Source organism: Gadus chalcogrammus, chromosome 14 (assembly GCF_026213295.1).
Source record: "Gadus chalcogrammus isolate NIFS_2021 chromosome 14, NIFS_Gcha_1.0, whole genome shotgun sequence".
NCBI classification, from domain to species: domain Eukaryota; kingdom Metazoa; phylum Chordata; class Actinopteri; order Gadiformes; family Gadidae; genus Gadus; species Gadus chalcogrammus.
Genome location: NC_079425.1, coordinates 8875609 through 8888554, shown reverse-complemented (window position 1 = coordinate 8888554; position 12946 = coordinate 8875609). Strand labels below are relative to the sequence as shown.

General features: G+C 45.4%; 1 protein-coding gene across 3 annotated transcripts in view; it reads right to left on the bottom strand.

Annotated features, from left to right (window-relative positions):
• The window catches only part of LOC130404045 (Golgi apparatus protein 1-like), a 31488-nt gene that overhangs the window by 9131 nt on the left and 9411 nt on the right, over positions 1-12946 (bottom strand). For 2 of the 3 annotated variants that reach the window (XM_056608636.1, XM_056608637.1), the window contains exons 9-22: positions 12736-12857; positions 12077-12178; positions 11255-11408; positions 9434-9571; positions 8806-8892; positions 8556-8618; positions 8238-8351; positions 7905-7993; positions 6836-6953; positions 5663-5755; positions 4559-4696; positions 3905-4028; positions 2136-2278; positions 1615-1716 (exon numbers count right to left, since the gene is read on the bottom strand). In XM_056608636.1, the coding sequence (XP_056464611.1) occupies positions 1615-1716; positions 2136-2278; positions 3905-4028; positions 4559-4696; positions 5663-5755; positions 6836-6953; positions 7905-7993; positions 8238-8351; positions 8556-8618; positions 8806-8892; positions 9434-9571; positions 11255-11408; positions 12077-12178; positions 12736-12857 (1587 nt within the window). Of the gene's footprint in view, positions 1-1614; positions 1717-2135; positions 2279-3904; positions 4029-4558; positions 4697-5662; positions 5756-6835; positions 6954-7904; positions 7994-8237; positions 8352-8555; positions 8619-8805; positions 8893-9433; positions 9572-10347; positions 10366-11254; positions 11409-12076; positions 12179-12735; positions 12858-12946 lie in introns of all 3 variants that reach the window. The other variant, XM_056608635.1, reaches the window with a different exon arrangement.

Here is a 12946-nt window from a genome sequence, read left to right as displayed (position 1 = left end):
TAGCACCTGTAACTGCAGAATTTGAATGCGTACACTAAAGTCACAGTCAATTTGAAGTCGTATATATTTATTTTGCATGTGTACTCTAAAGTCACAAATGTGTAACAGTACATTTGTAGTCGTAAAAAAAATAAATATATTTTTTATACCATTGTAAACACAAAATAGGGTCTACGAGTACGCTAATCTGTGTTACAGGTGCACAAATCCTTTTGCTACAATTATTGCAGCGCAGTTGGTGCAAAACACATTCGCACACCCGTGTTTCATAATCTGAGAACATGCCCAAAAGGTGTGCATTCGTAAACCCAAATTTGAACAAATGCATCAGAAGTTGCACATCTGTGAACGCTATGTTAATTCAGCATTTTAATGAGCGAGCACAAAACCATTTTACAACTGCTCGAATCTGCTCCTGCAAGTCTCAGCTGTGGGGTTTTTTGCAGGTTGTTTTGCAACACCCCTAGGTGGTAAATGTGTAGCAAAAGTATTCGTATCCGTAGATGACAGAGCGTCCGTGAGCGGGACAAAATAGTCCCGCCCATAATTTCCTAATCCAATGAAAGTCGCCGGCAGGGATGCATTTCTCAAATTACACTGGGACCCACTGCGTGCCAGCCATGGAGCTATAAAGATCGCAGCATACCCAGCGCGGGATACGTTTCTTTCTGGAGAAGTGAAGAGGGCGTCCTACTGAACGGAGATGGGTATCCTACATTATGTTAAATGAAATGACTTAGTTCAAGTGAATTCCCCCCAAAGTATTTCATTAACATGCCGCAAATGTCCTTGAATGTATTTTAATGGTCGCCATAACATAAATTCAGAAATGTTAATGCAATACTTTGGGGAGAATTCACTTGAACTAAGTCATTTCATTTTACATAATGTAGGATACCCACCTCCGTTCAGTAGGACGCCCTCTTCACTTCTCCAGAAAGAAACGTACCCGCGCTGAGAATGCTGCGATCTTTATAGCTCCATGGCTGGCACGCGATGGGTCCCAGTCAGGGACGGCTGGTATAAATGGGCTAACAGGGCTATCCCTCTTACAGTGAAAATAAAAAAAATATTATTAAAAACTTAGAACATATTGTTTTAAATGTTGGTAGAACCTAAAGGAGCAACAGCACCAAAAAGTGACAGAAAAACCCAGGATATATATATCTACTGTTACACATTTGTGACTTTAGAGTACACATGCAAAATAAATATATACGACTTCAAATTTACTGTGACTTTAGTGTACGCATTCAAATTCTGCAGTTACAGGTGCTAAAGACTTTTGCTACAATAATACCTTCATATCCTATGGATCTGCCACACATTCAAAAGTCAGCTTTGAATTGAAAATTCACTTTACAAAATATATATGATAAGGAGATAAGCACTTCTAATACATATAAGGCCAGTACCGGTCAAATAACTATATATTATCGGGGCCTCCTATTTTCTGTATATTAAGGCACAGTACACTAATATGGGTATTTTGTGTTAATGTGTGTATTATCGTAGTCTGTGGTAGTGTAATTATTTATAATTTTGTACAGTGCACCATCTGTGTTTTAACATGTGTATGTTTTTTCCTCATGAAAGCGTGTTGCGTCCTTGTACCTCGTCTGTGCAATGCATCTGCAGCTGTGGGTCCAGTCTGTAGTCCAGGGCAGACTCCTGGAGAATCACTCTGATCTGGTCCTCACAGTCAGGAGACAGCCTCTGGACACACACACACACACACACACACACACACACACACACACACACACACACACACACACACACACACACACACACACACACACACACACACACACACACACACACACACACACACACACACACACGAGAGAGATGTGTAGCATTAGCAAAGCAAAGCAGAAACACACACCTAAATCTTACCCAATATGAAGGCTCTATACTACAAACGGATACACAGTAAAAACACTAGCTACTAACGGGGCATACCATTATTAGCATGAGTTTGCAGAGCAATCCCAAGCTGCACATACCGTTCGGTTATCCTCCCCCCCCCCCCCCCCCCCCCCAACCACTACCACTAACCTTGGACTTCACCGGAAAGAGAGTGAGGCCTGGTTCTCACTTTAAATGAAATATGCAGTAGGGATTGGACCAACCTGGTCGGCGTACTTCAGCTTGAGGCAGCTGATGACCCGTCCCTCCAGCTCCGTGTCGTCGCTGGCCTTGTTCAGCACCGGCTGGCAGAACTTAGGGATGTCGGCGCGGCACGCCTTCCGCAGGACCGGGTTCAGCCGGTAGTCTGCGGGGAGGGGGGAGCAGCAGGCTTGGATTTCAGAGGAATTCTCTCTAATCCAGAGCAATTTTCTAGGTAATTTCCTCTGTGATCACTCTCTGTTTGGATGCTCTTCTTGGACACGTGCGATTTTCGCTCAAGGTTTTATTTTTAGTGGTATGAGTGTGTTAAGGTCTAGGTCAGTGGTCTCTGCTTTCAAAGTAGGCCAACCACACTCACGAAACTGAACTGAGCATGAACTACCTATTGTTTATATTTGCGTCGTAAAGGTCAGTCAGGCTTACATATTTTTCAAAAATAGAATTGCTTTCCTTCAATACGCCTGATGGTAATGTCAGGCAACAAATGCCTGGTTGGTGAAAAATAACAAGAAATAATTAATAAAAAGGTTTTAGAAAAAAAAGCTAAAAAGTTGTATGTTTTTGCAATTCAAAAACCATTACCAAAGATATCTTCACCCTCAAATAACATAGGAACACTCCACCGTGATTTAATAACACAAGAGGACACATTTTTGCTAGGCCTGCTTGCTAACTACATTGTGCCAATAATGAGGCAAAAGCACACCCCTGTGTAATGTTGTGATTATACCACCGGTACCACCAAAACTGTGTTCTGTTTGATCGGTCTCTAGGTGATGGTTGTGTTCTAGGTGATCTGTCTCTAGGTGGTGGGTGTGTTCTGTGTGTTCTGTCTCTAGGTGGTATCTGTGTTCTCTATGTACCTGTGTTCTGTGTGTTCTGCCTCTAGGTGGTGGCTGTGTTCTGCCTCTAGGTGATGGGTGTGTTCTGTGTGTTCTGTCTGTAGGTGGTGGCTGTGTTCCCTATGTACCTGTGTTCTGTGTGTTCTGCCTCTAGGTGGTGGCTGTGTTCTGCCTCTAGGTGATGGGTGTGTTCTGTGTGTTCTGTCTGTAGGTGGTGGCTGTGTTCCCTATGTACCTGTGTTCTGTGTGTTCTGTCTCTAGGTGATGGCTGTGTTCTGTGTGTTCTGTCTCTAGATGATGGCTGTGTTCTGTGTGTTCTGTCTCTAGGTGATGGCTGTGTTCTGTGTGTTCTGTCTCTAGGTGGTGGGTGTGTTCTGTGTGTTCTGTCTCTAGGTGGTGGGTGTGTTCTGTGTGTTCTGTCTCTAGGTGGTGGGTGTGTTCTGTGTGTTCTGTCTCTAGGTGGTGGGTGTGTTCTGTGTGTTCTGTCTCTAGGTGGTGGGTGTGTTCTGTGTGTTCTGTCTCTAGGTGGTGGGTGTGTTCTGTGTGTTCTGTCTCTAGGTGGTGGCTGTGTTCTCTATGTACCCGTGTTCTGTCTCTAGGTGGTGCTTGTGTTCTGTGTGTTCTGTCTCTAGGTGATGGTTGTGTTCTAGGTGATCTGTCTCTAGGTGGTGGCTGTGTTCTCTATGTACCTGTGTTCTGTGTGTTCTGTCTCTAGGTGGTGGCTGTGTTCTCTATGTACCCGTGTTCTGTCTCTAGGTGGTGCTTGTGTTCTGTGTGTTCTGTCTCTAGGTGATGGCTGTGTTCTGTGTGTTCTGTCTCTAGGTGATGGTTGTGTTCTGTGTGTTCTGTCTGTAGGTGGTGGCTGTGTTCTCTATGTACCTGTGTTCTGTGTGTTCTGTCTCTAGGTGGTGGCTGTGTTCTCTATGTACCTGTGTTCTGGGTGATCTGTCTCTTGGTGATCATCTGTTTACACTTGGGGTCCATCAGCTCGCTGTTCTTGTTCTGCTTCAGACACTGGAGAACATTCCTGGCATCCGCCTCCGTACAGAACCTCTGCACAGAGACATGAAGGGAAACAGAGATATAGAGTCACAGAAAGTGAGACAGGGAGAGAGGATTTCTCTAAATATAGAAATAAATTCCAAATAAGAACACATAAAAAATGTTGTAAATAAATAAATGAAAAACGAAGGGCAACACATTAATTAAAAGGGCAATATCCATCGTGAGCAACAGTGACGTGTGTTTATAATGAGTCCAACATGGAGTTTGATGTTGACTGGGCTTCTACTGGGAAGAGTGGGGGAGGGGGAGAGGGGCGGGGTTCACACGGCGATCAAATGTCTCAATATTAAAGCAAGCATCCGGAAAAACAGTCCGAGGTGCACGCAGCAGCCAGGTTAAAAACCACCCCACAGTGTCATCAAGTCCCATTCCCCTTTCATCTCCAGCTTTCCCCTCCTTCACCGCTACTGCGGTATTCCTCGATCAAAGCCATCATGTTAAGTTATTCCTACAAGGGGGTCATCGATAATCCCTCCCTGCCGGAGCGCGCCCCCCCCCCCCACCACCTCCGCCCTTACCTTGATCATCTGCTTGCACACCCTCATGAGCTGGTAGTCGAGCTCGGGGTCGCTCATCTCCACCTCCTGTAGCCGGAAGACACGCTGGTGGCACCGAGACGTCAGCTGCTTCTTGTTCTCCTTCAGACACTCAATCATCTGAGGGAGCGAGAGTGAGAGAGGAACAGGCTCCATCAATACTACAAGAATACAATGACACACAAAGTATGTATGTCAGACATGAATGGAGAGCTGGTGTGACCTTCAAATGTCATTATGGATGATTCAGTTGACAGAGACTCCTTTTGTGTACTATTTAGGTCAATTTAAATAAATGTCATTAAGTAAATGAACAATTTTTTTTAAACAAGATTAGGGCACAGGTTTATATTTACAGCTGAGAGAGAGAGAGAGAGAGAGAGAGAGAGACCAGGGATTAAACCGGTTGGAACGAGGACATGTCCCAGGTGTCACTTTTTTTTCATTTCTATTTCCTATGTCTGATATCCACTCTGTCTAGGGGGATTGATTGTAGACTGTTCCACCAGCATTGGAAAGAAGCAACAATGTGCCTTACTCTGCAATTCAGCCATTTCTTTAAACTTGACAGACTACAGGAGCTGATATTTCATAAATTACAGTCACTTTATTGAACAGTTTTTCTCCGGGTTACTTTTATTTAATTGTTCTACACTTATTTCCAAGCTCTTCTCATTTCCACCTTTATATTCAAATGAATAGGGCGTAGTTATCGCACAGGGAGTGCTGAAGATATTTGTTTCAGTATTATGTCATAGCATATCTATTTATTTATGTATTTATGCATTTATCTCATATTGACTTCATATGTTGTAGGCCTGTATGCTTGGTATAACGAAGGCTCTGAGCGGCTACTGCTGCTGCTGGTGGTGTTGGTGTTGGTTGTAGTGTTGGTGGTGTTGTTGTTGGTTGTAGTGTTGGTGGTGGTGGTGGTGGTGTTGGTGGTGGTGGTGTTGGTGGTGTTGGTGGTAGTGTTGGTGGTGTTGTTGTTGTTGGTTGTAGTGTTGGTGGTGGTGGTGGTGGTGTTGGTGGTGTTGGTGGTGTTGGTGGTGTTGGTGGTGTTGGTGGTGTTGGTGGTGTTGGTACCTGGGCGTTCCCGAAGGCCACATTGGAGCAGAGATGGCTGATGTCATTCTTACAGGAGTCGTACAACTCAGGCTCCAGACGAATGTCTTCAGACTGAGGAGAGGAAATAAGCCAGGGAGGAGGTTAAAGAAGCAGAGGGCACGATTAGCTTGCCAAGTTTAGTCCTTTACCATTTTGGGCGGCTTCTTAATAAATCCACCAGGCCAAAAGACTAATTATATAACCTTCTTTACTTTACAAATAGTTAATGAATAAGCCTTTGTATATACTGGAAATGCATTGCACAGACGAGGTACACGGATGCAACACGCTTTCATGAGAAAAAACGTACACATGTAAAAACACGAAAGACGGTGCACTGTACAATACTGCAATGTAACTAAAGGGGCACATATCGGACACCGCCCAGACTCAAACCAACAGCCTTTATCCTACCACTGCGTTGCATCTCGTCTGACCCATTCGTCATACAAGTTGCAATGAAACATACAATGAAGCCTAGTGCCAACAGTAGCGTGTACGTTCAGCCCTTGCGCGAAATACAGGCGCTACTCTTGGCCGCTAGTTCTCCCCTCCCATACACTGCTCTGATTCACTGGTTGTGTGCTAGCAGCACACAACAAATCAGAGGCTCTATTTCTCAGACGCCAACACTCTCAGACTTTGCATGTTGTATGTGACCAAAAACTGATCGTGCGGGCCCGAAAGCTTCCAACACAGCTGAACAAACCGAACAGACTTGTTCAGTGATCCGAGTCTAGCCAAACGTTTCATAATCCCCGCAATTTTGTTGCAAAAAAGTCACATATTTCTTAGTAGAAAGTTGAAAAATGTTGCGTTTACTTCCAATGTTGCCATTGGAACGTTATGAAGTGGTGTAATTACGCGACGTGAACGTCATCGAAAAGCTGCATTTTCGCAAGTTCACGCATTCTTTCGCAAGTTCCCGCAATTTTTGCAAGTTCCCGCAATTTCATTGCATAAAATCGCATAAATATGACGCATATTTCATTGCATTTTTTAAGAAAACGTGCCACATAATCAAGGATTTTTGGCCGCAACAATCACAAAAAAACAGCGCATTTTTCTGGAGGGACTGTCTGACGCCGCCGTGACTTCCCATGATGGTGCTGCGTTCAACCCAAGGCTTTGGAGACAGGAAGGGGTCTTTACCATCTCCAGCTCCTCCACGCGGAGCTGCTTGCGACACTTGAGGGCGACGCGCTGCTCTTTGGCCTCCTGCAGGGTGTCGTTCTTCACCGTGGTGCTCAGGCAGATGACCACGTCCACCCTGGGGGGGGGGGGGGGGGGGGGGGGGGGGGGGGGGGGGGGGGGGGGGGGACACAGACAACTGCCATTTTGGAATCGGCTCATTGGTGATTGATTGGCTCCCTTATTCACTTTTTAATTTAGTAAATTATTCATGAATACAAAGCTGGTGTGACTGCTTTTGTGGTGTATTTAGTTCAATTTAAATAAATGTCATTAAGTTAATTAACTATAAATGAAATACTAGATTAGTGCACAGGTTTATATTTACAGCTGCAATAATTTGAGGCGGGAGAGAGAGAGAGAGAGAGAGAGAGAGAGAGAGAGAGAGAGAGAGAGAGAGAGAGAGAGAGAGAGAGAGAGAGAGAGAGAGAGAGAGAGAGAGAGAGAGAGAGAGAGAGAGAGAGAGAGAGAGAGAGAGAGAGAGAGAGAGAGAGAGAGAGAGAGAGAGAGAGAGAGAGAGAGAGAGAGAGAGAGAGAGAGAGAGAGAGAACCCAGTGAATTCAGGGATTCAACCGGTGGGAACATTGGTGCATGATTGGCTATAGTCAACCCTTCATGTGTCACTATATAGGGAATAAGTGTAGAGGGAATTCAGACAGTAATTGAGGGACGGTGATCCATCAGTAATCCAACGGCGTGACATGTTTTGGTTAGTCTCAGACTAATACATGTCACGACGAGTCGTGTCACACTCCTTCGATGTTACACTGCGACCGCTCATTTGCATAAAGAACCTGGCCTCAATTGTAGACTTAATATCCACGGCGCTATGGCTATCAAGTAGTGCACTATGTAGAGAGCCAGATTTGCACACTCAGGCAAAAGTGGACCAACAGAGCCAAGTGTGTGAGGAAGATAACGGATAAGAGATGGTGGCAACCCAAGTGCCTGGAGGGAAATGCTGCCGATGGGACCCAGAGTTGTGCCACCTGGGCGGTCAAAGTGCCCTTCGACCGGGGGGACCACTCACTTCTTCTTGATGTTGGGGCACAACTTGAGGACATCCTCTTTGCAGGCCATCTTGAACTTGTAGGAGAAGTGAAAGTCTTTCATCTGCACCTGTGGGTCAGAGAAGCCGACAGAGAGAGGAGTGAACGGCGGAGGAGGAACACGGACAGGGAGGGGACGATGGCGGGAGGCGGGGGACATCTAAAGAGATACGGTGAGGGAAGAGATGAAACGACAGAGCGAGAACTCAAGGGCCGGGGGGAAAGGACGTGACAGAGGAGGCAGAGGCCGCAGGAGTGGGGGAGAGAAGGAAGAATGGGGGGTTGGAGCTTTCCAGGGGGTAGGGGATACTGACCAATTGGAAGTGGGTGACACCCACGGCACACTTTTCGTTCATTTCCTTTTGGTGTTTATTCTGGACCAGACACTCCATCAGGTCGCCAGTATCAACCTGGTTATCAGCAACATCCTGGAGACACACACACACGGGTCAAGGAGCTTTACCACTTAACTTATATATCAATAATATATGTGACCACATTGTATTTGGGTTGTGTGTGTGTGTGTGTGTGTGTGTGTGTGTGTGTGTGTGTGTGTGTGTGTGTGTGTGTGTGTGTGTGTGTGTGTGTGTGTGTGTGTGTGTGTGTGTGTGTGTGTGTGTGTGTGTTCTCACATGACAGTGTGCTTGGATGATAGGCTCACAGGCTCTGATTAACAGAGCATCAATCTGGATGTCCTGCAAACACAAAATACAGGTCAGCCTTTGGTGATCCATCTTTCTTTCAGAACAGCCTTCTGGTTGACACTCGTCGTCTTCACGCAACACCAGCGCCACATCAGCGGACGCAGAGGGCTGCGAGACTGACGGCCACAGTGGGTCGAGTTTAAGGGGAGGTCAGACTAAGATCCAGGTGAGCCAGTACCTCGGATTCTAGCTCGGTCAGGTTGCCCACCACCTCCCTGCAGGCAGGCATCAGATCCTCCAGGTGGTCCTGGAGACACTCCAGCTCCTATAGAGCGAGAGGGGGGGAGAGGGAGAGAAACGAGGTAGAGATGATTAAAAACAAACAGCAAGAAACATCCATCCCTAACTGTGTTGCCACAGTTACCTTGAAAAAGTAATCCGATTACTGATTACTAGTTACTCCTTAAAATAGTAACTGAGTTACTTTACTGATTACTTGATGTTAAAAGTAACTAGGTTAGATTACAAGTTACTTTATTAGTTACATTTCGTTTTTTTATTTTATTTACTAAGTAACGCGTTACTGGCATCACTGTTCCCCAACCATCCTCCATCCTTTTAATAGCAGCTTTCAGTCTCAAGGGGCGCTCCCAGCTGATAAGAGAAACTTCAGACACGTGCGTTTAATCTTGATCTGTTTGGTTTCAATACTAGTCATACTGTATGACCCAGGCGATACGCTGATTAAATACATGGTCTTAGCAATGGCAAAGTAAGTAGAGTACCTATACTGATGGCAGCGTCTTACGCGAGCTAAAATGCCAAAACGATAGTATTCAACAGGTAATAAACCCTGGCCACAGCACCTGCCCGGTGTCGGTCTTCTCACTGCACCACTTCCCCAGGTCCGTCATGCAGCGCCTCTGGAGCTCCGGCTCCAGCTTCACGTCCAGCGCCCTCTGGTGGAGAATCCGCTGCACCTCCACCTTGCAGTCCCTAGAGAGCTGTGTGTGCAGTCGCACGCACGTTACGGCACATTAATGCTAGAACCTTTGTGTAATAAAAATTTACAGGATTCCATTGAATTAAATTGAAATTTGAACACATCTGATTTAAACTTGCTGATTCAAATAAACACGGCCGTCATAATTAAAAAAAAATATATCCAAAGTGTTATTGGTCACGAATTCCCAAAGTTGGAGGAAATTTAAAAAAAGGGAAGGTTTACATTAATGCCCACAAACAACACACGCAGACACACAGGGGACATAACCATAATACACCATCCAGTTCTCCAGGGATTTTTTTCTTTGACGGGGGTAATTACTATTACTATAGCCAATTAAATTTGCACCTTGTCCGCAACTCAAAGCCTTTAGAAATCGAATTTCTTCTTGTGATTTAAATACTTTCCACCCACAATGCATTTATCATCAATTAAGTGTGGTATCCTTTGAAGTGAAAGTTTGTGTGTGCGTTGATCTTGGACGCAAAGTGTCTCTGGATGCAGGCAAGCAGATAGATGGCTTCATTGGAATTAGCAAGGACCTCCCCATGAGGGCCAGTCACAGTCTGACAGGCAAAGCCCCAAGATTATAATTATCCAAACATCGTCAGCGCAACATTGTCGGCCTCAGCATCGCAACAGTTATCTTGTTGACATTCTCATCTCATCATGATGATTTAGCATTCGAAAAGATCACCGCCATCATCAAACACCTTCCACATCATCCCAATACGGTGATTAATATGGTCATAGCTTCTAGAAAAACACACTTACATAGTTTTCTGGACCAAGCTGTCAAATAATACAAGAAAATATTAAAGGTCATTAATGTACAGGGTTCCAAGGAGATCCCACTAGATATTGCCTATATTGACAATATTTTCAGTGTAAATAAAGATGTATAGAGAATATTCTAGGCCTTTTCAGTGGGTGTCTAGCGGTTAAAAGCAGTTAGCAGGGTGACTGGCGTCAAAAGTGGTGTCTTTGTAATCATTGTACAAAGAATGTCATCATTTATGAACGACAGTTGTAAGTGGTGGGACTGGCGACTTGATGTTAGCGTTCGTCATCAGGGAATTGAAGCTCTGTGATGGTGTTGCGTGGACGGAGCCATCGGACGTGTCCGGTTGCTGTGGAGCACTTTCCATTAATTATCAAGGCACCATTTCCCAGCCAAATGAAAAGGTTGACGGGAAGGCTTATTAGAAGTGGTGCTGATGGCTCCAGTGAAGCTGAGCAGTTACCCAGCTAGCATTTAAAACCCTGAATGGATCCAAGATGGGCCCATTCCCAACGGGATTCAAATGATTCTTTGGCTGATGCCATTTGCAGGAATATCTAATATTTATACTTGATTAATAAACTTGAATCCAATCAATTAATTCACAAATGAGTTGATTGGATGGCCTAAGCTAGTAATGTTTTCTGGTGGAGTGGCATTGGAGGAAGACCTGGATTGGAGGGAGGTTTTTTGCTGTTGGATACTTTCAAATTCTATCTTACTCTAGCTGGTTCCTCCACACAGTCTACCCTAGCCTTAAACGACTCAAGATATTCCTCTATTATTTATACACACAAATCGCATTATTATTGTTAGTGGCGGCTAGCCTGCAAGTTGATGGCGAGAGCTCGTCCGGGAGACGGTTCTCCGCCCGGCCGGGACCTTGCTCGTGCGTCTCACCCGTCTGCCTTGCTCCTCGGTGCGGTAGGCGTGGCGGTAGAGGCAGGAGAAGACGGCGCCGGGGGGCATCAGCTCGCTGGTCTCGTTCCAGCCGCGCGTGTGGCACAGGCGAGCCGCATCCCCCTCGCACTTCAAATACAGGATGGGGTCCAGTCTGACAAAAACAGGGCGGGAGGCGGGTAACCCGATGAGCACTTCTACAACTACAGAACTAGTGGAAGACTTTTTATTAACACGTTTTGTTTGAATACATTTCACTTTTAACATTTTTTAACGTTTTTTAATACATTATTTCTAAAAAATATTTTTTTCATTTTATGATTTCACACACAAAATCATAATTATTCTATTATTATTATTATGCAATATACGATCAGTAACAATAATATAATGAACGCACTTCATTATAGCATTATATGAACATTATATGTGCTGATCCCAAAGCCTGCCTACCAAGAGTTAGAGGGTTGAATTCCCTAATGTTGCTCAGCGAGTACAGCAGCAGTGAAACACTGACAAGACGTACTGCGTTAATAAGATGCAGCTCTCTGGAACGGGGGGGGGGGGGGAGAACGGAGCAAATGGAATTAAGCGGGCGTAGTTCGAGGGCGGGGGATAAGGAAGAACAAAGGTGAGAGTAGGAGAGAAGGAGATAGACGGGCGATTTACAGGTCTGCTGGGAGAAGGGGATGGAATACTGAGCAGCCCGAGCGCAGGAGCAGAAAGGCGATCTAAAGTGTTGGCTCGGGGAGAGAGGGGAACCTCAGAGAGGTGGTGGTGAGAGGGCGGAGGCGGTTGACCAAGGATGAGAATCATACTTACTTCCAGTCTCTTGAGATGAAGTACTGGAGCTCCAGAAGCCTGTGTTCACAGTCACCCACCATTTTCTCTGTGTAGAGGTGTTCCATCAAACACGACAGAATCCTACACACACACACACACACACAAAGCTTTAACACATGAAATGCATTCTGGGAAAGAGTGGGGATGTGCTATCCCTGTAGTCTGGGACCACGCCAATTTTAATAAACAATAAACATGGCGACACTTGAGGCAATTACTAAACTTGTCCAGTCTGAGCTAATGGCAGAAAAAGATACAGCAGCTGCTTCTTTCCGCCATTGTCTTCGCAGCTGACGTGCCTACTTGAACATTCACAGTCACATTCCCGTACTGTGTGGTGGTGGAGTTCATGTTAACCAAGGTATTAATGTTTACATTATTAAAATGGGTTATGGGTAACCCTATCTTAACCCACAACCCCTTAACCTAATGATATATAATAATAATTACTGGATTAACTGATTTTAATTAATATAATGATGCTGTTACCAATCCCATTTATAAAAGCTAATATTGGCAGCCCTTGTGTGTGTGTGTGTGCGTGTGCGTGTGTGTAAGATTCTGTTGTGTTTGTAGGATCTCCATTAGCCGTCGTCGTGTGCGCAGGTGTGTGTATGTGTGCAGGTGTGTGTGCTTACATGGGGTCCCCACTGCGGATGTGTTTGCAGGCGGTCTGGATGACCGACTCACACGCCTCGTTCAGGGCCCGGTCGATGCGGTAGTCGGCCCCGGGGTCGGCGGACTGCACCAGGTTCTGGAGCTGGGGGAGCGATGGCCTTCTTCAGTTCCGATACTTTTGCATTTGACTAAATCCCAATCACCGGTAGTCACATTCCCCCTGCTCTACAC